At 33.5% G+C, this 23,072-nt stretch overlaps 1 protein-coding gene, 1 non-coding gene and 1 pseudogene across 2 annotated transcripts; 1 reads left to right on the top strand and 2 right to left on the bottom strand.

The window, feature by feature from the left end:
• Nucleotides 1-226: 226 nt before the first annotated feature.
• LOC137829403 (S-adenosylmethionine synthase 5-like) lies at nt 227-1,265 on the bottom strand (annotated as a pseudogene).
• A 6,484-nt stretch (nt 1,266-7,749) lies between these two features.
• TRNAI-UAU (transfer RNA isoleucine (anticodon UAU)) lies at nt 7,750-7,823 on the bottom strand. Its single transcript has one exon. It is a non-coding gene; the product is annotated as a tRNA-Ile (tRNA).
• Nucleotides 7,824-10,970: 3,147 nt separating this feature from the next.
• On the top strand, nt 10,971-22,378 carry LOC137830110 (protein transport protein SEC24 A-like). Its single transcript, XM_068637255.1, has 14 exons — nt 10,971-11,192; nt 11,427-12,398; nt 12,487-12,625; nt 13,208-13,398; nt 17,237-17,344; nt 17,441-17,644; nt 18,182-18,413; nt 18,879-19,028; nt 19,155-19,311; nt 19,864-19,991; nt 20,089-20,411; nt 20,501-20,677; nt 21,236-21,479; nt 22,049-22,378. Exons 2-13 carry the CDS (start codon nt 11,496-11,498, stop codon nt 21,470-21,472), a joined length of 2,949 nt encoding a protein of 982 aa, XP_068493356.1. The 5' UTR covers nt 10,971-11,192; nt 11,427-11,495; the 3' UTR covers nt 21,473-21,479; nt 22,049-22,378.
• The last annotated feature ends 694 nt before the right edge of the window (nt 22,379-23,072 follow it).

Genomic DNA, 23,072 nt, shown 5'->3' with positions numbered 1-23,072 from the left:
AAAATTCCCCGATCCTCATAGTCCCTTTATTGAGTATATTATGAGGGTAGACATTGGATTGTAAACTTGTTATTGTTATTATTGGTGATCTAAAAACCCTGGGAAGGAATGAAACAATGAAGCCAGTGTAACATGTGTATACAAGTTAATAACTGCAAATATACAATCACCGTAATTTTTCCCTACCATACAGTTAACCGATAGCTATCGTAAAGAACACATACTCAACTCAACATAAGACCTAACAAACACTTGAGCTGGAGATAAGAGATGTCATTTTAAGATTCGAAAGTAAATAAAAAACACAACGGATAGGTATGAAAACAGCTAGAGATATAATATATTTGATTGGCAATCAGCTTTATTCATGTCACTATTTCCACTGAAGTGTCTCCACCACTTCCCATGTGAAGTCCGGGTCATCTCTTCCAAAATGGCCAAAAGCAGCAATTGTTAAGAACCTGCCATTTTCACCCCTGTTAGCTCCAAATTAATGGTCGTGGCCTGAAATCGAAGTTTTCATTGGCAAGCTTCAAAATGTCCTTGTCATGAATCTTTCATGTGCCAAAAGCGTCAACAGACAAATAATGGCTCAGCGACACCAATTGCGTATGATATCTGCACAATGCACCTTCTGGCAAGTTCATTGGTCGCATTACTCTTGGCAGCCTGTCTAGCAATATAGGCTCTGCTACTATCCATTTGGTAGGGTTCTCCCAGAGAAAGCCCCATCACAATGAGCTCCCCAACCACCATATGAGTCAACAATGATCTCACCGCCTGTGACACCTGCATCGCCACGTGGACCACCAATTACAAAACCACTAGATGGATTAGACGCAAATTTGTTTCCTCACCCAACAAGTACTTGGCAGGAAAAGCATGCCTAATAAGATGCTCTTACAGGTCTGCAACAATCTCATCATTGGTACCAGTTTCATCATATTGAGTAGATATGTATGAGAACAATATGGTCACGCACTGGGACCATGGCACCATGATCATTGCCATACTCAACAGTGAGTTTTGAGTTTTTCCATGAGCCCGGCATCAAGTTTGGCTGCAAGGACATGACTGAGAGGCGTAAGCTCAGGTGTATCATCTGTGGCATAGCCAAATTTGTGACCTTGATTACCAACTCCTATGCCTTCTGGTCGCTTCATGAGGTGGCCACGGACCCCCTTGCACTTGTCACCATCAAGGCTAACATCATTCGACACAAATCCTATAGAACATGTGTCACGCACGATCTCGCCAAATACCATCACTAAGTTAGTCTTAATCTAGGTCTCAAGCCACTTTTTCTTTCTCCATACACACAATAAAATATAATTAGATATTATATTTAATCAGTTCATTTTTTCATATTATTATTTGAAGTAAGTATTATTAGAATAAGTATAATTAAATATTATATTTAATTAATTGTTCTCTCATTTATTGTAGTTTTAGTTTAAATTAGATATACTGTATTATTTGTTATTGGAGTGTTTTTGTTCTAAAAGGGATCATATTTGTGACATCATGTTCAAACATATTTTGGACATTGAACAATTGACATTACAAATCTTGAACGTAACTAGTTGAGAATTATAAAGTCATAAAAGGGATCATATTTGTGACATGCTAATATATATTGTGTATATAATAAATAAATATCTATATGATAAATTATAATTTTATAGAATCATGATTATTTATATCAATTTTTTTTAAAAATTAAATAAAAACTAATATAATAAAATTTATATTTTAGTATATTTTGAAAATATATTTTATATTTATTTATATAAAGGAAACATCAAATAATTTTATATTAATATAAAATTTGTATAAATAATTTATGTAACACAACTAAAAGCTACTAAGTAATATAATATTTGATAAAAATAAGTTACATAAAAATAAATTGATGTTAAAAGCGTAAAGAATTTTTCAGCAAAACAAAAGTTAGAGTAAATGTAATAAAAAATTATCTAACCTTCATCGAGAGAAAGACAAAAGATGTAGAGACCAAAAATATAATCAAATATCATTCTAATGTACTAAAAATTGGAGTACGACAATTGTTTAACATGTTTGAAGTTTTTTCTTATGATAATGAATAATAAAAAATATTCAATCATGTTGAAGTTTATTGCCTATGATAATATTACCCATGATGGTAAATATGATGAATGGTCCTGGAGACAAGATGATTGAGAAAATATTGTGTACTCTACCACCAAAGTTTGATAAGATAGTTGTGACTATAGAAGATTCAAATAATCTTGAAGAATTGAGTCTTGAACAGCTTCATGGTTCTTTAAAGTCACATGAACAAAGGTTGATTGAACATGGAGAAGAAAAAAAAAAATAGCAAGCTATCCACGAAAAGTCTAATAAAAAAAACTTTTAAGAAGAAAGACAATAAACTATCCACGAAAAGTCTAATAAAAAAAACTTTTAAGAAGAAAGACAATAAGCTATCCACAGAAAGTCTAATAAAAAAAACTTTTAAGAAGAAAGACAATGTAAAATGTCAATCACATATTACAGCACTTAAAAATCGGTGTAATATATACCAAAATTTGAGTAAAATAATTAAAAAATGCTTGTTTCAAAAGAGACATATTACATCCGTGTAATATGTTAGAGTTTTTTTTTATAAATTTATTATTGTTAATACATATGATTAGTGATACACAAACAAACACCGCAATAACCACAAGTCTATACATGAAAATAAAAATAAGAAATGCATTTACCATCAAGCATAAAATCCATATTTTCATTTCACATCATGTACACGGCAAACAACACGATCTAGTAAAAGATGATTTTTCAAACAACATATAAAATTTTCTCCAAATCTAAAATCACAAATATGAGAAAAGAAAGGTCTAGCGAGATACCTTTAGGAAGCAAAGCGTCTTCATTGGCTTTTCCAACTATTTCCATAGGCTCCATCCTGAGATGAAAAAAGAGTTAGGAAAACGAGAGAAAAAGGTAACACAAAATGCAGATATGAGGGAAAGAGAATTAAAGAAAGAACGCAACAAATGGAGGAGGTGGTGAGCGGTGCCAACAACACTAGTGGAGAGCGGTGCCAACAACAGTGGAGGAAGAGGTGCAAAGTGGTGGCAGAGCGAATCAGAATGGTGGCAGCAACGCGCGACTATAGTGCTAGAGGCAAAAGCAAGAGAGAAATAGTTTTATAGTTTTATGCGCGAGTAAGCAATGAAAGCGCGAGGAAAAAAAATAGGGTAAATAGACATATTACACCGGTTGGATTAACCAACCTGTGTAATATGTCTAGCGCCAAAGTAAGTTTTTTTAAAACTTTATTTTTTTAACTATGAAAAGAACATATTACATCGATTGTAAGGACTAATACACCGGTTGTAAGGACCAACCAGTGTTTTACAACCCGTGTAAATATGTCAAATATTTACAAAATTGTGCGTTTTTATTTATATAATTTCTTGATACTCTAATTTTGTTACATGATACTCTGATTCCGTTACATGATATTATCATTAAATATAATTATGCATAATGAAAGTTATTAAAAATCAATATTAATTATCCATGTTTATGATAACTTATAATTAGACCATCACACTCACAGAGTAATCTCAACTCATTTTAATTTATTTTTTAAACACTTAAGGGCATATTACACCGAATGGATTAACCAATCGATGTAATATGTCTAGCGTCAAAATAAGGGTTTTAAAAACTTTATTTTTTAACTCTGAAAAGAACATACTACACCAGTTGGTCCTTACAACCAGTGTAATATATCCCAAATATTTACAAAAATATCACCATGTTTTATTCACACCGACTATTAATTAACTGACTTAATATGTCGTTGTAGTATGTTTTTTCTGCTCTAGTGAGATTTAAAGGTTTTGAAATGATATTAAATGCAAATGTAGACGAAGATGGATGTATTGTTCATTTTGATCTATTCTTATAAATTGAACCACTCATGGTTGGAGATCCCACATCGACTAGAGATTAGGACATTTCATGGTATATTGTGGGTGCAAACCTCACCCTTGTGAGCCGATTTTATGGGGTTGAGTTAGACTTAAAGTTCACTTCTTAATATGGTATCAGAGCCATTTAAAGCATATCCTAGCGAGTGTTTGGTGGGCTTATCAGGTCACCCGCTATCGGGTCATTATTGGACCACCCATAATATGTTATCTCACGCACGAGTTGTCACTCTCGGCGTGAAGGGTGTGTTGGAGATCCCACATCGACTAGAGATTATGACATTTCATTGTATATTGTGGGTGCAAACCCCAACCTTATGAACCAGTTTTATGGGGTTGAGTTAGACTTAAAATGCACTTCTTAATACTCACCTTTTTTAAGAAGTCATTAGAGATATCAAATGGATTGGATTGTTTATACTAGTTTGTTTACTATTAATCATGTATACACTTACTAGTTAGTAAGGGAAAAAGAATTTCTTTTTAGGAACAAAGACTAATTCACCAAGGACAATAAGATCAAGTTTAGCAAAAGTACCAAATTCTTGCAAATAAAATGAGATGACACCAAGTATAATAATCTGAGCATTCATCATTTAGATGATTACGTACTTTCATTGTGAAGCATGAAATAAAGCAATTCATTTAGTTCAGCAATTTTATTCACAAAAATACACTGACAAAAAATGAGATGAGAACGTGAATAATGACAATACAAATGTTAAATTACAATATTTTAGAATGTCTCTAATGTACAAATGCTTTTCGATTTTAGTAAATAATTTTTTACACGGAAAATCATTATATAATAACTTCTCTCTCGTATTTAATCAATTTATAACCCTCTTACAATAATAAAGTTTAAAGTTATAGCTTTTATTTAATGCATTTTTACTACTAATTTTAATAATTAAAATTGTAAAACTATTACTAAATTTGATTAAAAAGGAAAACATACAAAATATTGGTGTTTGATTTTGTGTATATTATATGTGTTCTCTAATTTATTCTAGAGTTTTCTTGTGGGTGAACTCTCTTATATGTACCACCGCCTAAAATTAATGTTGATGTTGTGTATCACTTCCTCAAGTCCCTAAAATCTTTTGTAACAGTTCACCTTCAAATATTTGGTAAAAAATTATAATAACACAAATTCAATCTAGTTAAATATGCCTAACTAACATAAACAAATTAAGACAATATCGCATAGCACCTAAAACGCGAAGTTTAAGCGGGGAGTGAAGTAATTGAACTTACGAAGTCATCAAAAAAGAAAAATTCAGTGATAAAAATATAACTCAACTAACAATTAGTAATTATTATTTTTTATTGAGTATTTGAGTAAGGACTAGTAGACTTTTAGTTTGTAGACCCATTTGACAGAAGATGCTATTTTTACCCCCCATTATTACTACTTTCTCTTTATATCAGTTGTTCAAAACACCTCCAAAATTAGCTTTCACTTTTTCTTTAATTAACTTTTTCGGTAGTTTTTCATCCTTCTCCATTAACATCATCGATTTGGGTTTAATTTAAGATTTCTTTTGCATTTGTATAGACTATTTGAGCCGACTTATATGATGGTAAATAACTTTAAAATAAAATTTGTTTATTTCCTTCCTTGACTTAACAAGTGGACTTAATTATGTAACTAAGTTATCTGCATTGCCCAGGTGAAGTAATTATACATAGACTATACTTAAAAAGGAATATAATTTTGATTAATCAAATAAACTAGAACGAAATAAAAACAGAATTTTTTTACATATATTTTATGAACAAGATTTTTGCGGTGAAGAAATATTTAACTTGTCGCTTGACTTCTTAGATAGAAAAACTATATTTTTCTTACACTTTCATACCTTCTTTCTATATTTTTATATTTTTTTAATTTCAACCATACCCTTCTGAATACATGTTAAAGTTTTGTTTTGGTGTACAATGTGATAACTTCAAGTTGTCTTGATTGTTTATGGTGGACGTGGTGGTTGATGATTGCTGATAGTAGACATTGATGATTGATAAAAGTGTAAACATTGATGATTGATAAAAGTTTTGTGATATTTTTGTCCTTCATTTTTTATTTGTTTATTTTTTTTTTTTTTATATCAAGAATACATATTATGGTAAGGATGAATTGTGGATGGTTTAGGATTCGAAAACTATTAACAGATTAAATACATTTTAGATTTGTTAATCCAAAATAGATTTTTTTAAAGAAAAATATATATATTTTAGATCGTAAAATTTGGTAGATTTCATAATCCAAAAAGTATAAAAAGAAAAAATATATCGCCTCACCCATGTATTGGTGTTCAGGAAGAAAGAACAGAAAAGCTGATTTAAAATTTAAAACATTGATTTCATAATGTTGTGTAGTCTGCTACTTGTATAACTAGAAATAAAATTAACCAATCAAATTTCAATGTCACATTGTTGCGTATTGGTCGAAGTTTTAGCTACATAATCTTTATTATAACATAATCTTTATTATATAAATGATATCTTACTTTATCCTACTCTACAATAAATATTAATATTTATAATAGAAAAATTAAAAAAAACAAAACACTTTCTTAATGAAAATACAAGTCAAATGTTTCAAAATATTTTAAAATTATAAATTTTTATAAATAATTAAAATATTAATATTTATGGAGAAGCAGGTGAAATAGGTGTAAAATAAATATTTTTGTTATATAAATAAACTGCAGCATGCAAGAGGCTACATAGACACTCTATCATAGATAGTAGTAAGACCAACCAAATCCAAACTCATACATAACAATACCTAAGAGACTCATAGGATAGTAAACTAAAGCTTAAACAAGTTTTACAGTACTTTTATAACACTTAGCAATACCATTATGGCTTCTTCTACCGAATCACATTTTCCTATGCATGTGGTGGCACAGGTAGTGACCCGCCACCACCTCCGGGAAGAGTGGGAAAAGTAGGGGTACAGCCACCAGGGAAAGTGCAGAATCCGTTTGGCCCAAAGCCCACACCGGTGAAGCTGAAACCTGGGCTTGGGCTTGGAAATATACCTCCAAGGCCTCCGGATCCGGGGAAGTTCTGGGGCTGTTCCACATCCTCCTCCTCCTCCTTGAGTAACCTTCCTCCTTCCACATTGGAAGCACACACCAGAACCACCATGGCCAACATCACCAACACCTTAGTCACTTTCTCCATGCTTTGTATTTTCAGAACACTTAGGTATCTATCTATGCACGATGAGAATGCTCACATTTCTCTCGCCTTTTATAGTGCCAATCCTTCTGGCCTTTGCTTTTAATGCACCCTCACACATAAACGTTTTAGTTATCTTTCAACTTAAAAAAAAAACTAAACTTATAGTTTTCAGACAAAAGTATTTCTCTTTTTAAGACATGTTAATGTTTTCCCCTAATATTAAATAGTTCTGTTAAGCGTGTTTGAGCAGTAGTATTTATGGGGCAACAACAATTTTTCTACCCAATATCTTCTAAGGTGCACTAAGCCATGCTAGCTATAACACTCTTTAGGTGTAAAAATCATGTGGCTGGTGAAGCACACAAGATAGGGTTTTAAGATCATTTATTACTGTAGTTGGGAATTATTGAATTTTTCCAACTAACCACAGTTGAGGTTGAAACAAGGGTCAGTGATCCTTAAAAATCTCTGGACATTGACAGAGGAGTTAAAAATACGTTTCCAAGTTCTTGTACGGAATTTTCCAGCTACACAACTCAAGTCCAAAAGTCTAATAGAGGTCAAAAAAAAATGGTCCCGGCGGGGCTCGAACCCGCGACCTTCGGCTCATAAGACCAACGCTCTAACCAACTGAGCTACGGGACCATATATTTATCACTCATAAATAAATTTACAAGACCATATCATCAACGTCTTGAGATTGTCTAAATTCCTCTTAACATGTTGTTAGAGAACAAAAGTTTGTACGTAGTTGCAGAAGGAGCAAGTCCACCACCTAGTTGTTTACAATACAATTCCATAATAATATGATGGAAAATCATGCCTTAAAAACGATGCAGATTGCATGATATATAGTGCTCACACCTATGCTTAATCCTTGGTTGAGGAAAGACTTGAACTCCAACTAGTGTGAACTCCTTGAAACTTACACTGACATTATAATTGTCACTTATGCACCACCCAATCCTCCATTTATCACCACTCTTTAAGTGTAGATGCTATGTCAAACAAAGCTTGGATTATGACCTAAGCATATCTTATGGATGAGGCTCAAGCTCATGTCCTAGTTCAGGCTCAACAACTAGGTCCGTGCCAAAGAGGATTCAAGAAGATTGAGACTTTGCTACTGATGACAAATAAACTTTTCTTTATATGTTCAAAGAGGACTACAAGGAGTAAAGCCAAAACCATGAGAGCTAGTTTCTTTATTTGTAATTTTAGTAGAACATGTTCCTTTAGCATAATAAGGGAGGTGTGCTTATCATTGTAGCTTGAGTGAAGTCTTTTAGAGTAGGAAGTTAACCTAGCTTCTAGAACTTTGCTCTTAGGATGCGACATTGACTTTAGTCAATACCCTAACAACCACTCTTTTGTGTATTTTCCCATCCTACCCTTGTTCCTTGCTCTCCAAAGCACCGTCTCCTATAAATAGGGTGTTTTGACTCATGTTTTATAAGATCAATTGTATGAGTAAAATGCTGCTAAATATTGCAAGTTTTTACTTGTCTAAGTTAGACACTTTGATCTCCACCTTCTCCTTTCTCCAAGTGATATGACACAACCAATCACTCTTCATACCTTTCATACACCTATAAGGAATCCATTGCTTCCGCCACCATTTTCAAATCTACAAGAAGAACAACCGGTCATGAAGTGAAATCCATCAATACCTCTAAAAAATCATTATGAGAGAAATCTTTATATTTTGCTTTGGAAAACCACAACATCATGGTCAATTTGAAACTTCCACAACATCTTCTGTGAGCTTAGATGTACGCTTGTAATGGCATGGCTAAAGTATAGTTGAAGAATAATGATATTTTAATAACTATATTTAATCATATAATTAAATTTTAATTTTATTTTAACTTATTAACTAATTATTTACATTATTACATTACTATAATATAGTTATTAAATGGTTTTTTTATAGTTTATTTTTCATGTTATAATGTTAAGGTTTAGCAACCATGTATAAATATAAATTTTTTTAACTTCATCGCTATGTAGCTTAGAAATTTAGCTGTTCTTTGATTGGTTACAGGAGTTGGATCACAAAAAATACGTATAATTTTGTGCAGATTGTCAAAGAAAATACTTGTACAAATTCAACCAATGATAAACCATCAAAGTGTCTGTATATTTGGGTGCAGTAATTTTCTTTTTCTATTCGTTAGTTTCTACTAAAAGGTTCCATATAAAACAAAAGTTGTATCAGTGATATTTTGGTGGGGTTCGGTAAGAAGAATTTTTACACCGGGAGGTGAACATGTTTTAAACGCTGAAAACAAAACTATACTAAGAAAATAATGCATGAATATCAAAGTGAATTGAAACTACAATGAAGATTTTAAAACAACACGTAAAACATAAATGAATTTATAAACCTACAATGAAATACCAACTCAAGATGTGTGAAGGGGATGTTCCTCTTTGATTGTTACTATCCTTCTCCTTAGAATAATGTGGTATTGAAAGATTAAGTTATTTGAAGTTGAAGATATCAAAATTAATATGGTTTCAAGGCAGGTAATAGGTGCAAGATGAACACTAATATCATATGTGTCTTTTGATGCAAATTGGACGGTCTGGTATAACCAAAACAATTTAGATAGTTTGTCAACAAATTAGATGGTCTAGTTAGAATAAAAAGACTAGACGATCTGATGTTTAAACAGTCTATAAGAATAAACATATTAAGTAATCTCGTTTTTTATGCATTAGACAACCCTCATTTTCTTCTGTCTTTATATTGCCTTGTATCTTTTTGTTATAGTTATGTTAATCAAATGATATGATTCTTCTCTCATTTCCTTGCCTTTCGTATTTCCTTTCATGATATCAAGGGTCAATCATGGTTAATTTTGAATTTTTCCATATCTTCCTATCTTCATCATTTTGGTACTAGATACTAAAAAACATAAAGTTTGGATTTACAATCTTTCAATTTGTTTTTAGTTTGACTCGGGTCATAGAAACTAATTCGAAAGTAACCACAATATGGGTTAGTAAAAGAAAACAAATAAAAACTTAAACGATAATCTTCTCGTTCTATTTCGTGACATTAAAACAGGACATTAAAGGACATTAAAGTTTTCCAGTCGTTAAAAATATTTTTGTTTGGAAATGATACAAAGATATGCACAAAGATGATAAAAAGTAATTGCAAATGGTAATTTGATAAAATTTGTTTAAGAAAAGATAAACCTTAGAGATATTCGAAAAACAATGTTGAACAAAGTGATTTCGCGATTTCAAATTTTAACCTTTTTTGATACATAATTTCTTTGGTTGAACGCATATAGTAGATATGTATATTTAAAATATTTTGTTTAAGTTTTTAATCAAAAACTTGTACACATTCTATTCGTTCATCGGATCATCTAATGAATATATGCTACAAATATTTAGATAATCTAATAAATTGTATATCATATTGTAGATGCTTACCTTCAACTATAAAAACTCTATTTACATATTTCAATATTACCACAAATCATTAAAATGAGTTTTGGTTATCATTGAAACATAATTAGCATCAAGGACCATAATAGACTGTATATCATATTATAGACGCTCACCTTCAATGGTAGAAACACTGTTTAGATATTTCAATATTACAACATAGAAACACTGTTTTATCAATATTTTCATTAAATTTTAATTTTTTAATTTTTTTTATTATAAATATTAATATTTTATTATGGATATGAAATGAGTAAGGTGTCAAAATATCATATTTTTTTTAAAAAAATATGTCATTATAATAAATATTGTACAAAATTATCCATTGTTATTCTCTCACTTAATTAAATAAAGCAAAAAAAGAAAAAGGAAATATGATATTGAGAGTATAGAGATTGAGGAGCAACGAGAATAGTGTGATTGCAGGGTAGGGAGAAGGAGATGGTGTAAGAAGCAGTGAGCAAGTGGTACAGATGATTGGGCATTTCGATTCTGTTTCAGCATTTGCGTCTCCGATCTAACTTCTCTTGCCCTATCGCATCAGCATCGGTAAGTCTCTCATTCTGTTCTTCCGTGATCTCCATTTCAATTTCACCTTTCTCGATCCGTCTCTCGCTTCAACCAATTCGTACTCGATTCTCGTCATAGCTGTTTCACAATTCATTCCATTTCTGATCATTTTCCTAAATTCTGTGAGATGTTGTTTTGCACTGAATTGTATGACTTGTTAGACACTTAGTGGCTTTTTCTGCGTCGATTGTATCAAATTGCTTTCTCTGACAGGCTTGGTGACGATGGAGCCAAAGCTATGAATTAAGTGGTTCGATTGTTGTTATTGTGCTTGCGTAAACTATGGGGACAGAAAACCCTGGTCGACCAGCCTTCCCTTCTAGACCACCCTTTGCTGGTACACAGGGTATGGCACCTTTTTCGTCAACTGGGACCATGGTTGGGTCAGAGCCTCCTTCTTTTAGACCTACTCCTCCTGCTCCTCCCTTGGCATCCACACCATTTTCATCATCTGCGCCACCGGGCCACTTTAATGACCCCTCAGTGTCTCATTATCCTTCCAATTTCTCACCTGCTGCTGGACCTTTCCAGCGTTTTCCGATGCCACAGTTCTCCTCAAATGCTCAAGCGCCTCCCCTGCGTGCTCCACTCATGGGACAACCAACATTTCAACCTTCTGCGGGTCAAACACAGTCTTTTCCGGCTTCTCTTCAGCCTCAGCCGCACACGCCTTTTGTTTCAATAGGGTCTCCCCCTCCTGCACTTCCAGGATCGAGTGTTCCTCCTGTGTTTCAGCCATCTTTTCCTGGATATCCGCAGAACCAGGCTGGTGCAGAAATGCTAAATCAAGGAAATTATGGGCCTGTCCATGCACCACCTATGCCTTTTCACCCTCACCAAGGAGGTTATGTTTCGCAGCCCCCAATGGCTGCTCCGCCAGGCACCCAGCCCATGCGATCTGAACCGCCTACGGGTGTCCTTGGTGGCTTGACTGAAGACTTTAATTCGCTATCAATTCAAACTCGTCCTGGACTCATGGAGCCGTCCATCGATGTTAAAGAATTGCCAAGGCCATTGGAAGGCGATGAGGAGCAAAAGTTTTTATCTGATGTGTATCCCATGAACTGCAATCCTAGATATCTACGACTCACAACCAGTGGAATGCCTAACTCCCAGTCCTTATGTTCAAGGTGGCATCTTCCACTTGGAGCAGTTGTATGTCCACTTGCAGAGTCTCCTGATGTGGTTAGTGCCTCACTATCCTTTTCAATTATCTGTAACTCATAGAGGGCATGCTATTTTTCTTTGTGCATTGATTTTTCTTTGATTACAGGAAGAGGTACCCATAGTTAATTTTACTGCAACTGGTGTCGTACGCTGTAGGAGATGCCGCACATATGTGAATCCCTATGTCAAATTTACTGAAGGCGGAAGAAAGTTCCGGTGCAACAACTGCTCCTTGCTTAATGACGGTACTATTTACATTCACGTGCTTCACAAATTTAGAATAATAAAAGAAGAAAGTTGACCTAATTAATATTGAGAAAAATGACCTAAACTTCAGTCCATCACATTTTGAAAGAAGAGCATGCTTAATGGTTCTTATTAAATTGAAGTAATGTACATATTTTAAAGAAGAAAATTGAAGTAATTAAGGCTCTGTTTAGGAGATATTAATATATTATTTGAAAGTGACCAAACTCCAGTCCATCACATTCTGAAAGAAGAACATGCTCAGTGGTTCTGAAAATTCATTATTTCAGTATTATTCCCATTTTAATTCCGTAGGGTCACTTCATAAAATCATGGTTATAGTTGACTTGTTACTTTTACAAGGTGGAATTGTAGTGTCAGAGACCATGTGATTGGTTTAATATATCTTTCTTAAGATGCTAGTATATTGAATCTTATGGTGTCAATCCAGACTGATAACCTGCATGCTTAATGATGATATTCTGTGATGAAAGTTGTCTGTTCGTCTTGACTGTAGCTTGCACGTTTAATTGGTTTAACATATCTTTCTTAAGATGCTAATTTATTGGCCTTATGTACAGTTCCTAGTGAATATTATGCACCATTAGATGCCACTGGCAGAAGAGTTGATTTGAATCAACGACCTGAGCTTACAAACGGTACTGTAGAATTTGTTGCCCCAGCAGAATATATGGTGCGGCCTCCTATGCCTCCAGTATATTTCTTCCTTATTGATGTTTCCATATCTGCGGTTAGAAGCGGAATGATTGAGGTAAGTACTTCACTTCGAGCTCTTTAATCATTAGTAGGTTTGTTGTTATGTAACCTTGACGATTTCATTCTTTTGAGTGGCAATTTTTTTTATTATATGCAATCTACTTATGCACAAACTGAAGCTTGGATGCAGTGTATAATTTGTACTGCATTCTATGGATTTCTTAACAAGATCAAGGGGTTTTCAGATCTGATTTAAGAAAATAATTGTAGAGCTGCAATATTCGTTTGTATTTGTGTTTGATTTGTGTAATTGAAACTCAGCTCACCAGGTACATGTGATAAATATTTTTTGACCACCCTGAACAAAAACATTGGGCTATAATGTATTGTCTTAAATGTTTTTATTTACTGCTGAAATATAGGTGTAAATATTGCACATTTACTATACGACAAAATATAGATTGATTGGATAACAAATATAAATTTGTTTGTAAGAAATCCCTAAAGTAAGGGATTGGGATTAGGAGTTTATTTGATAGATTTGCTCCAGATTTAGGGTCTTTATGTCTGGAGATTTATTTTCTTTATTTTAAGATATTTATTTCCTTTTATTAGGATTTCGTTTTTCCTCTAAATACCTATGTATTGTTTCCTTTTGAGATCAAGAAAAGTAATTCCATAATTATTGGTTATTGCCTACACATTTTTCACATGGTATTAGAGCTCTAGGTTTTTCATGTAGCCTTGGTCTCTCTTTTACCATTTACTTCAAGAGGTTGCAGCTTTAATCGCTGCAGTTTCATTGTAACAGCCTTTATTGTTGTTTTCTCTTTATAAGATGACCCGTCTGATCCAAAATCAATAGAGGAAGGAGGATTCTATATTGAGGAGATAAAAAGATTGAAAGACCTACTGGGAACACTTGAGAAACTCTTTGAATTGTACTCTCTTGCTCTCTCAGGTAATGTTTCTTATATGGGTGTCTCATATAGTACTTACTAACTCTTGGATTGTGGGAACGGGGAGCTACCGATCACATGACATACTCACCTCAATTCTTTCATTCTTATACCCCATCTCCAAGTAATTTGAAAATTATTAATGGCTCTTTAGCTACAGTTGCAAGATATGGAGATATCTATTTATCTTCCAAACTTACTCTTAAAAATGTTCTACACATGGTCATCAAACCTATGAAGCTCGGACACTCCTCTTAAATGGCGTGTCAGTGTCCGATACTCATATCGGACACCGACACTCGTATGACACCTGTAGGACATGTATCCGTGAAGTGTCCAATTTAAAAAGTATTTGTTAGATTTCTGACAATTCTAGTATGGTTCTAACACAATTTTAGAAAGGAAAAATACATTGATTTTCTCAAAATTCAAACTTTATTGTACAAATTATTATTATGATTATAAAAATAAGAAACAAATTCTTGTGAATCAGTCATGAAAAAACATCTTTCTGCTTCAAAAAATAATCTAAAACATACTTGTGCACATAAATCTTTATTGTCAATTTATATAATTCATAATTATATAATATATAGATTTGTGTCCCCGTGTCCTACATTTTAGAGATTTTACGTATCTCTGTGTCCGTGTCGTATCAGTGTCAGTGTCTGTGCTACATAGCATCAAACTCGCTAACTCGTCCAAGTTTAAGAGTCTACTCATGTGTCACGAGTCAACTCGTGAACAAACCCATTTTTCAGCAAACTCAAGCCAGACTCAAACAAAATCGGTAGAATCAGTCAAACCCGCGAATCTCAAGTCGAGTGAATGAATTCAAATTTATTTTGTTTTGTACTTGTGTTTGTTCGTGCTTCATTTGTGATTTTTGTTTTCATTCTTGTTGTCGCTCACCATCTCTCACCATCGTGTAACCGTCGCCTTGCCATCGTTTCGTGTCGGGTTGCCTCACCTAGCACCACTGTGGTGTTCTACCTTCGTTTTCATTTAGATACTCTGGTTCAGTGTCATGGCTAGGTTTCACAATTTTGTTTGGGGTTGGGTTGGGTTCGCGATTTTGTTCGGGGTGAATGATGAATGGAGAATAAGCAATGGTAGTGGCATGTGTGGTTTCAGGATGGAGGTTTCATGCATAAATATATGTTTCAACCTTGATATATAAACATTCATCGTTTTTTTACATTTCAATTACATCAATCGTATCATCTACGCTCCACTCATCTTTAACTCACTTTTCTTGCATCCAAACAACATAAATTTTCACACTCTTTCTCCTCTTTCCTTCCCTTTCCACTCTCACTCACACTCTTCCAAACATCTTCTCCCTTTTCACTATTCATCTTCCCCCTTTTCATTGTTCATCTTCTCCCTTCTCACTGTTCGTCTTCTCCCTTATTACTATTCATCTCCTTTTTCACTGATCATCTTCTCCTACCCTCTTTTCATCATTTGTCTTCTCCATTCTTCCTATTCTTTGATATTGGTCTTCTTCACTGTTCATCTTCGTTATTTGTCTTCTCTGTTGAACTCCGTCTTCATTGAGTTTCTTCTACACTGTGTTCTTCGTAATTTTTCATTTTTCGTTCCTTTCTCATGTATGTCTGTGACAGAACAAACAAATATAGAAATATATAGACACTTCATTAAGGAAAAATTTGAAGAAGGTTTAGTATGCATGTCATTCATTCCATTCAAAGAACATGTGGCTGATGTGTTGACAAAAGTACGCAATGCCTCAAACTTCTATAATCTCATAACCAAGCCGAGAATGGAGGATATTTATTCATCAGCTTGAGAGGGGGTGTTGAAATATGGGTGTCAACATTGCACATTTACTGGACAATAAATATAGATGGATTAGATAATAAATATAGATTTGTTTGTAAGAAATCCCAAAAATTAAGGGATTTAGATAAAGATTTTATTTGGTAGATTTGCTCCAGATCAAGGGTCTTTATGTCAGGAGATTTATTTCTTTTATTTTAGGAGGTTTATTTCCTTTTATTATGATTTTTGTTTTTTCTTGAAATACCAATGTATTGTGTTTTTTTTAGACAGTAATTCTATAATTCTTGCTTACTGCCTACACATTTTTTCACATTTACAGTTGAGACAATCCAGTGATCTTCTCATTAAAATCTGGTTAATTTAGATTTTCACTGATCTTTCAATATTACAAGCCAGATTGTGCTTATCTGATTTAAGTTTATTTGAACTGAAAATGGGTTTTGTAAAATTGGCCTGTGTATGCTTTGTCAGCCTGCAACCACTGAGAAAAACTGCTGTTGTGTTCTTGCAAATTAGTTCATGCTTCCAAATACCGTCATTACAAAACCACATGCACAACTAAAGTAAAAAAGAAGAGGTAGGATTGGACCATGAGGGAAAGCACACATAGGAAGGGAGGAAAAAGAAAGAAGGATTAAATTTTAATCCTTTATGAGCATGATTGCGTTGGGTTATTTGTGTAGAGTAATTCTGGGTAGAATATATTTTAAAGAACTATTTTTGGTAGATTTAGTTTTACTTTTGGGAATATTTGCAAACAGCAATTTTGATTGATTAAGTGTTGTTTGAATTACTTTTCTTTTTTATTGTAAATACACACACACACACTGTCTATTCTATGATTCTATCTATGTAATTGTTTTTTGAGTATTTATAATTTGTTGTGGACAAAATTGTCAAATTATACCCAATATGACCAGAAAGTCATTTACCTAGGTCGTAACAAATGTTTTTATGGGAACTCTAGTTTGTTGATGTATTTTTTCATTTGGGGATGCCAAAATCTTGTTCTACCCAGAATTAATTTCTTTTGTACAAGATAAAGTTAAGCTTCAGGTGTATTCTGGAGTTGTTATCCAAACTCACACCATTTTTTATTGGTGGTTCATGTTTTTGTTTTTATTCCAGGTTGTGGCTGAAACAATCAGGTCATGTTTAGATGAGCTTCCGGGCTTTCCACGAACACAAATAGGGTTTGCAACTTTTGACAGTGCAATACATTTTTATAACATGAAGGTCTGCAATATTATCAGTATTGCTATTGTTAATATATCTCTATCTTTGCCTTAATTGGCTCAACTTTTTGCTTATTATTCTGTTACACTTTTCCAGTCATCCTTGACACAACCACAAATGTTGGTGGTCTCAGATCTGGATGACATATTTGTTCCCCTGCCAGATGATCTTCTTGTCAACTTATCAGAATCAAGAAGTGTGGTGGAAGCGTTTCTTGATAGTCTACCATCCATGTTCCAGGACAATGTGAATCTGGAATCTGCTTTTGGTCCTTCTCTGAAGGCTGCCTTTGCGATTATGGTATATTAGTCCCTTTTTGCCTACTACTTTGAATTGTTTTGTTATTATTATAGGTTGTTGTTTGGTTGCAACTCATAAGTAGTAGTGAGCTTTTTTACACAAAAAGCATTGAACATTGTTTCTATTAATTGAAAGTTAAAACAATGCTAATGAGAGGATTAATGTTGGACATTGTGAACGCAAACTTACAAGTTATAATTTTCTATTATTTGTGTGTATTGTGTATTTGTGCGTGTGTGTAAATGTATTTCCTGGGATCATGGCAGGAAAATCTTAACCCAGTTCTAGAAAATTCATCTAACATGACAGTTATTATTGGAATATCTTATTTAAATTTGAATAATGGATACTTTGTTCAATTGCAAGGATGGGCCTTCTATTACTGCTAGAATAAATCTGATACAAATGTCATTGAATAAATCTGATATATCATCATGAACCAAGTTACATGCACATAGATGCATTTTTTACATCCCTTTACCAAATTCCACTTTCCTATGCATTTCTGTGTTGTGAATTTTTCCTGCCTCTATACAGAGTCAACTTGGAGGGAAATTGTTAATTTTTCAAAACACACTCCCATCTCTTGGTGCTGGCCGATTGAAACTACGTGGAGATGATTCTAAAGTTTATGGCACAGATAAAGAACATGTGTTAAGATTGCCAGAAGATCCCTTTTACAAACAAATGGCTGCTGAGTTTTCTAAATTCCAAATCTCAGTTAATGTGTATGCATTCAGTGATAAGTACACCGACATAGCATCCCTAGGTAAATATTTATAATCTCCTTTAACTTCTCCATGGAATGGGTATTTAGGATGATTCTCGATGAAATGTTGTTGTTTAACTATGGTTTTCTTAGTCCTCTCTCAATTTCATTCCGACTTTTGAATAATAAACTTAATTGAATGATTACCATATATTTACTCTCTTGTGTTGTTTGATATTACTGTGTGATTAAGATGAGTGAATGTCAACTAAAAGGGCCACTCAAATATGTGTCTACAAAGGGTTATCTCCCTTTCCTTAACTGCTTAGTTGGCATTGGCCAATTATTTGGTGATGCATCTTAATTGGCTGCGAACAAATGCATGCATTTTCTTTCCCTGTAATTCTGTTTAATTTGCCTCCTTCGGTATAAGTGGTATTATTCTAAGCACATACCCTTGCAGCTAACAAACTTATATTTATAGGTGACGAAGTGCACTATATGCTTACAATTTACTTTTGACAGGAACTCTGGCAAAGTATACCGCTGGTCAACTGTATTACTATCCAGCTTTCCAATCAGTCATTCACGGGGAGAAACTAAGAAATGAGCTAAGGAGAGACCTTACCAGAGAAACTGGCTGGGAAGCTGTATTGCGAATTAGATGTGCAAAAGGTTTGTGTATTCATTTGAATTTTGACCTTGCTTACCTTTTGTTTTTCTTCTGGCTCGTGCAGCAAGTATTCAATTATATACAAATATCTATAATACAATAGTTGTTGACTGTTTTTGTGCTTCTAGGTGTCCGTTTCACAACTTATCATGGAAACTTTATGCTAAGGTCCACAGATTTATTAGCACTTCCAGCTGTGGATTGTGATAAAGCCTTTGCCATGCAGTTATCACTTGAAGAAACATCATTGACAACTCAGACAATGTATTTCCAAGTTGCATTGTTGTATCCTATTTTCCATAATCCTTGACACGAGTTATAATTATAAATCATCCATATCTTTTCATGGTACTGTCATTCAAGATCTTGTTCTTGCAGCATAATCATCTATGTGAATCATGAGGCCTTTCTCATCCATCACGTTTTTTGCATTAAGAATATGTTTGTTACAGATTAAAAACTCATTCCTAGGAATACGAACTTGGGAATGTAGATTTCTCATGTTTGTTACTCATTAAAAACTTCCTAGGAATGTAGATTTCCTGTGTTTTATTATGAGCATTGGAAATGTATTCTAAGGTATTGCTTATTCCCTAGGAACTAGTTATGCCGTGAATTAAGTCATTTCTATTGGAAAGACAAAATAAAGTGACCTTATTTTATCTTTTTCATTTTTGTTTAAGCACATTTTACTGTGTATTTTTATTGTTATTTCTTCTATGTTTTGCATCAATGTAGATTTCTGTCATGCTTGTTATTCAGTTAAGGTCATTATGGCAGTACGATTAGAATCTGAAACTTCTGCAAGAAATGGTGTGTCCTTAACAAATAAAATAGGTATACTGCATCTTGTGGAGAAAGGCGTATCAGAGTACATACAGCTGCGGCTCCAGTAGTGTCAGAATTGGTAGACATGTATCGCTTGGCTGATACTGGTGCAATTTTATCTCTGTTTAGTAGGCTAGGTAGGGTGACATGACTTCTATTCTAGTTACATCATATGCATGGATAGTAGATTCATAGTTTCTTTCATCTTCCTAAGCAGTTCCTTCATATTTGCAGCAATTGAGAAAACATTATCCCATAAACTGGAAGAAGCCAGGAGTGCTGTACAACTAAGAATTGTGAAAGGCCTCCGAGATTATCGAAATATCTATGCTGGGCAACATCGTTTGGTGAATAGGATGGTATATCCTGAGTCATTAAAGTTCCTAACCTTGTATGGCTTAGCTCTTTGTAGATCAGCACCTCTCCGTGGTGGGTATGGGGATGTTTCACTAGATGAACGGTGTGCTGCTGGACACACAATGATGACCCTACCAATAAAAAGGATGTTGAAACTTCTCTACCCTAGTTTGCATCGACTTGATGAATATCTTCTAAATGTATGCATTTACTGCCTCTGAAAACTCATAAATAAAATGGTTTAAATGTCTGCTCCTTGAATTATTTCTGTTTTTGTGTTTATGTTCAGGCTGATGACTTGAGAAGCATTGACAGAAGGTTACCTTTGACTGGGGAGAGCTTGGATTCTAGGGGCCTTTATATATATGACGATGGCTTCCAGTTCATTTTATGGTTTGGTAGAGTGATTTCACCTGACATAGCTAAAAACTTACTTGGGTCTAACTTTGCAGCAGAGTTATCAAAGGTATAGTATATAATATATTCAAGAAAGACAAGAAGAAAGCACAGTAGAGTACATGAGTTTATTATTATTGTCATTTTAAGTCTTCTGTTTCTACAAGTACTTTTCGGTTCTTCATTAAAGCTTGTTAATGTTCAGATTATTTTCTCTCTGCAGTCTGATGCGTGCGTATACGATTGTTGAATTATAAACAGTTACTATATCGAGCTTGCTTGGTAGATTAGGATAATTGATAGCACCTAGTACTTGAACAAATTATTGACATTTTCTTACATTTGAGCTGAAAAGTATATTGTATGTGAACCTTAAGATATATCACCGGAGTGTTCAATAGATAAATTTATGCATTTCTCAGTGCTGCAGCTTCTTGATAAAAAAGAATAATTCATAGTGGATTTTCTGTTAAATTTGTCCCTTAATTGGTTTAGACTTACGCCAGTGTTGATCGATATCCTATTTAATAATATTGTAGACTTCTGATGTATTCCTCCGCTGTTTCTGTCGTTCAATAACATTTGTCATCTATCTTCTACTGTGTAAATGTTTTGTTTCCTCTAACAGGTTACTCTAAATGAGAATGAGAATGATAATGAGATGTCCCGGAGGCTGATAAAGGCACTTGAGAAGCTCAGAAGTACTGACCGTGCATATTACCAGTTGTGCCGCCTTGTGAGGCAAGGTGAACACCCCAGAGAAGGATTCCTTCTTCTTTCAAACCTGTTTGAGGATCAGATGGGTGCTAATAATGGATATGCTGATTGGATAATACAGATTTCCCGACAAGTGCAGCAATCATAATACAGAGGTATTGATTGTAGTCTTCTGTTAGGAAGCTTCAATTAAATCTGGTGGTTTGCATGCGGGCAATTGATAGTCACCATCTTTATTTTACCTTGATGAATATTTCCCATCCTCTGGTAATTCTCCGTATGATATACGAGTGGCATTACAGTGCCCAGTCATAATCAACCAACAGTACATGTAGACTGTGAAGCAGTTTTACATTATATATCCAATGAAATTTGGATCACCTAAAACTAGCCTAGATAGGGGGAAACATTATGTAGAATTTAGTACGAAAGAATTGCAGTTTGTGCATGTATACATTTAGGAAGGTTAATCAAGTGAGAACCTGAGAAGTGAGTAAGAGTTTAATATTAAGTATTGAAACACACATAAATGGTAAGGAATGTTTTTACTTAAATAAATTTCAATATTGATAATTTATTTGAGATTGAACAATCAAAGTTATCTGCTCCCGTGCTCTGACATGATATGTCCTCATATACATTACATATATATATATATACCTTATGTAGCGATTCCCTTGTGAACATTTTCTATGGCTTAATATGGTGGGTTTTCTTTTGTCAGGATTGTTGCCTTTCTCGTAACTGAAGGAGAGTGTTTCGTTTCTTCATTAGAAATAAATTGAGGTTATGCATGGGGATGTATTACAAGCGTGGATGCTTTATGGAAACTGTATGTTCGTCCTGGAATGTATCAATTAGGTGAAATGTATCTTAGTGATTAGATTCAAAGTGCTTTTCTGTCCTAGGAATAGAAAATAAAACTTTTTTTTTATTTTATAGGTTGCAATTTTCTGTCGTATATTTTCATTTTTTATTCAAATTGTTTTCTGGCTAGTGAGAGAGTAAACACAGAAAGAAATGGCGCGTCAAAATCAGTTTGTTAATTCTTGAATTTTCTTTGGTCATAATTTTTATTTATTCTGATATTTAGATTTCGGAACTATGCTCTTCCAAGCCATCACTTTACCTTTGTCAAATATGAAGAGCATGCTGGTTGTTGAAATGTAAAAGTTGTAAAAGTAAATATTTAGGTTACTATATTTTTACATTTTATTTTGTTTAGAAATAAACATTTTATTAAAAATAAAAATTAGACGGTAAAATCGGTATAATGATTAAAAGAATTATTTCAGTATTGAAGAAAAAATATATACAATTATTTGTACCATTGATATTCTCTTATTACATGCCTAACCTCCATTCTCCCTCCCTATTTCATCACATTTCATCTTATAAAAGATTTACGCAAGTGCTTCTCTTTTTCCTAGTTTTAAATACTGTAATATTAAGACTTCGTAGTTTCCATGAGGAGATTTTTAAGTGTTGAGATAAAAAAATAATAATAAAATGTAATTTATTGAGAAAACGACATCATCAAAATTCAAACTCTGGATCACTCAATTGACCAACTCAAACACACAAGTCAGTCCACTTGTACTTATGTCAACAACCAATTAATTAGTTCAAATGATATTTAAAATAATGTTTTCTTATATTTAAAAACAACCAAGATTGTTTGAAAAATAAAAAATTTACCGAAAATTGGTATCAGATAAGAAATAACAAATCCAACTGAATTAGTTTTA

The sequence above is a fragment of the Phaseolus vulgaris genome, chromosome 7 (genome assembly GCF_000499845.2).
Source record: "Phaseolus vulgaris cultivar G19833 chromosome 7, P. vulgaris v2.0, whole genome shotgun sequence".
Lineage (NCBI taxonomy): Eukaryota > Viridiplantae > Streptophyta > Magnoliopsida > Fabales > Fabaceae > Phaseolus > Phaseolus vulgaris.
This window is presented reverse-complemented; position numbering and strand designations above follow the sequence as displayed.

Excerpts from the sequence above, each read along its gene's own strand:
- LOC137830110 (XM_068637255.1), top strand. The coding sequence starts at position 11,496 with ATGGGGACAGAAAACCCTGGTCGACCAGCCTTCCCTTCTAGACCACCC. Across the intron at positions 17,345-17,440 it reads TACATTTTTATAACATGAAG|TCATCCTTGACACAACCACA; the intron begins GTCTGCAATATT and ends ACACTTTTCCAG. Across the intron at positions 18,414-18,878 it reads CACCGACATAGCATCCCTAG|GAACTCTGGCAAAGTATACC; the intron begins GTAAATATTTAT and ends TACTTTTGACAG.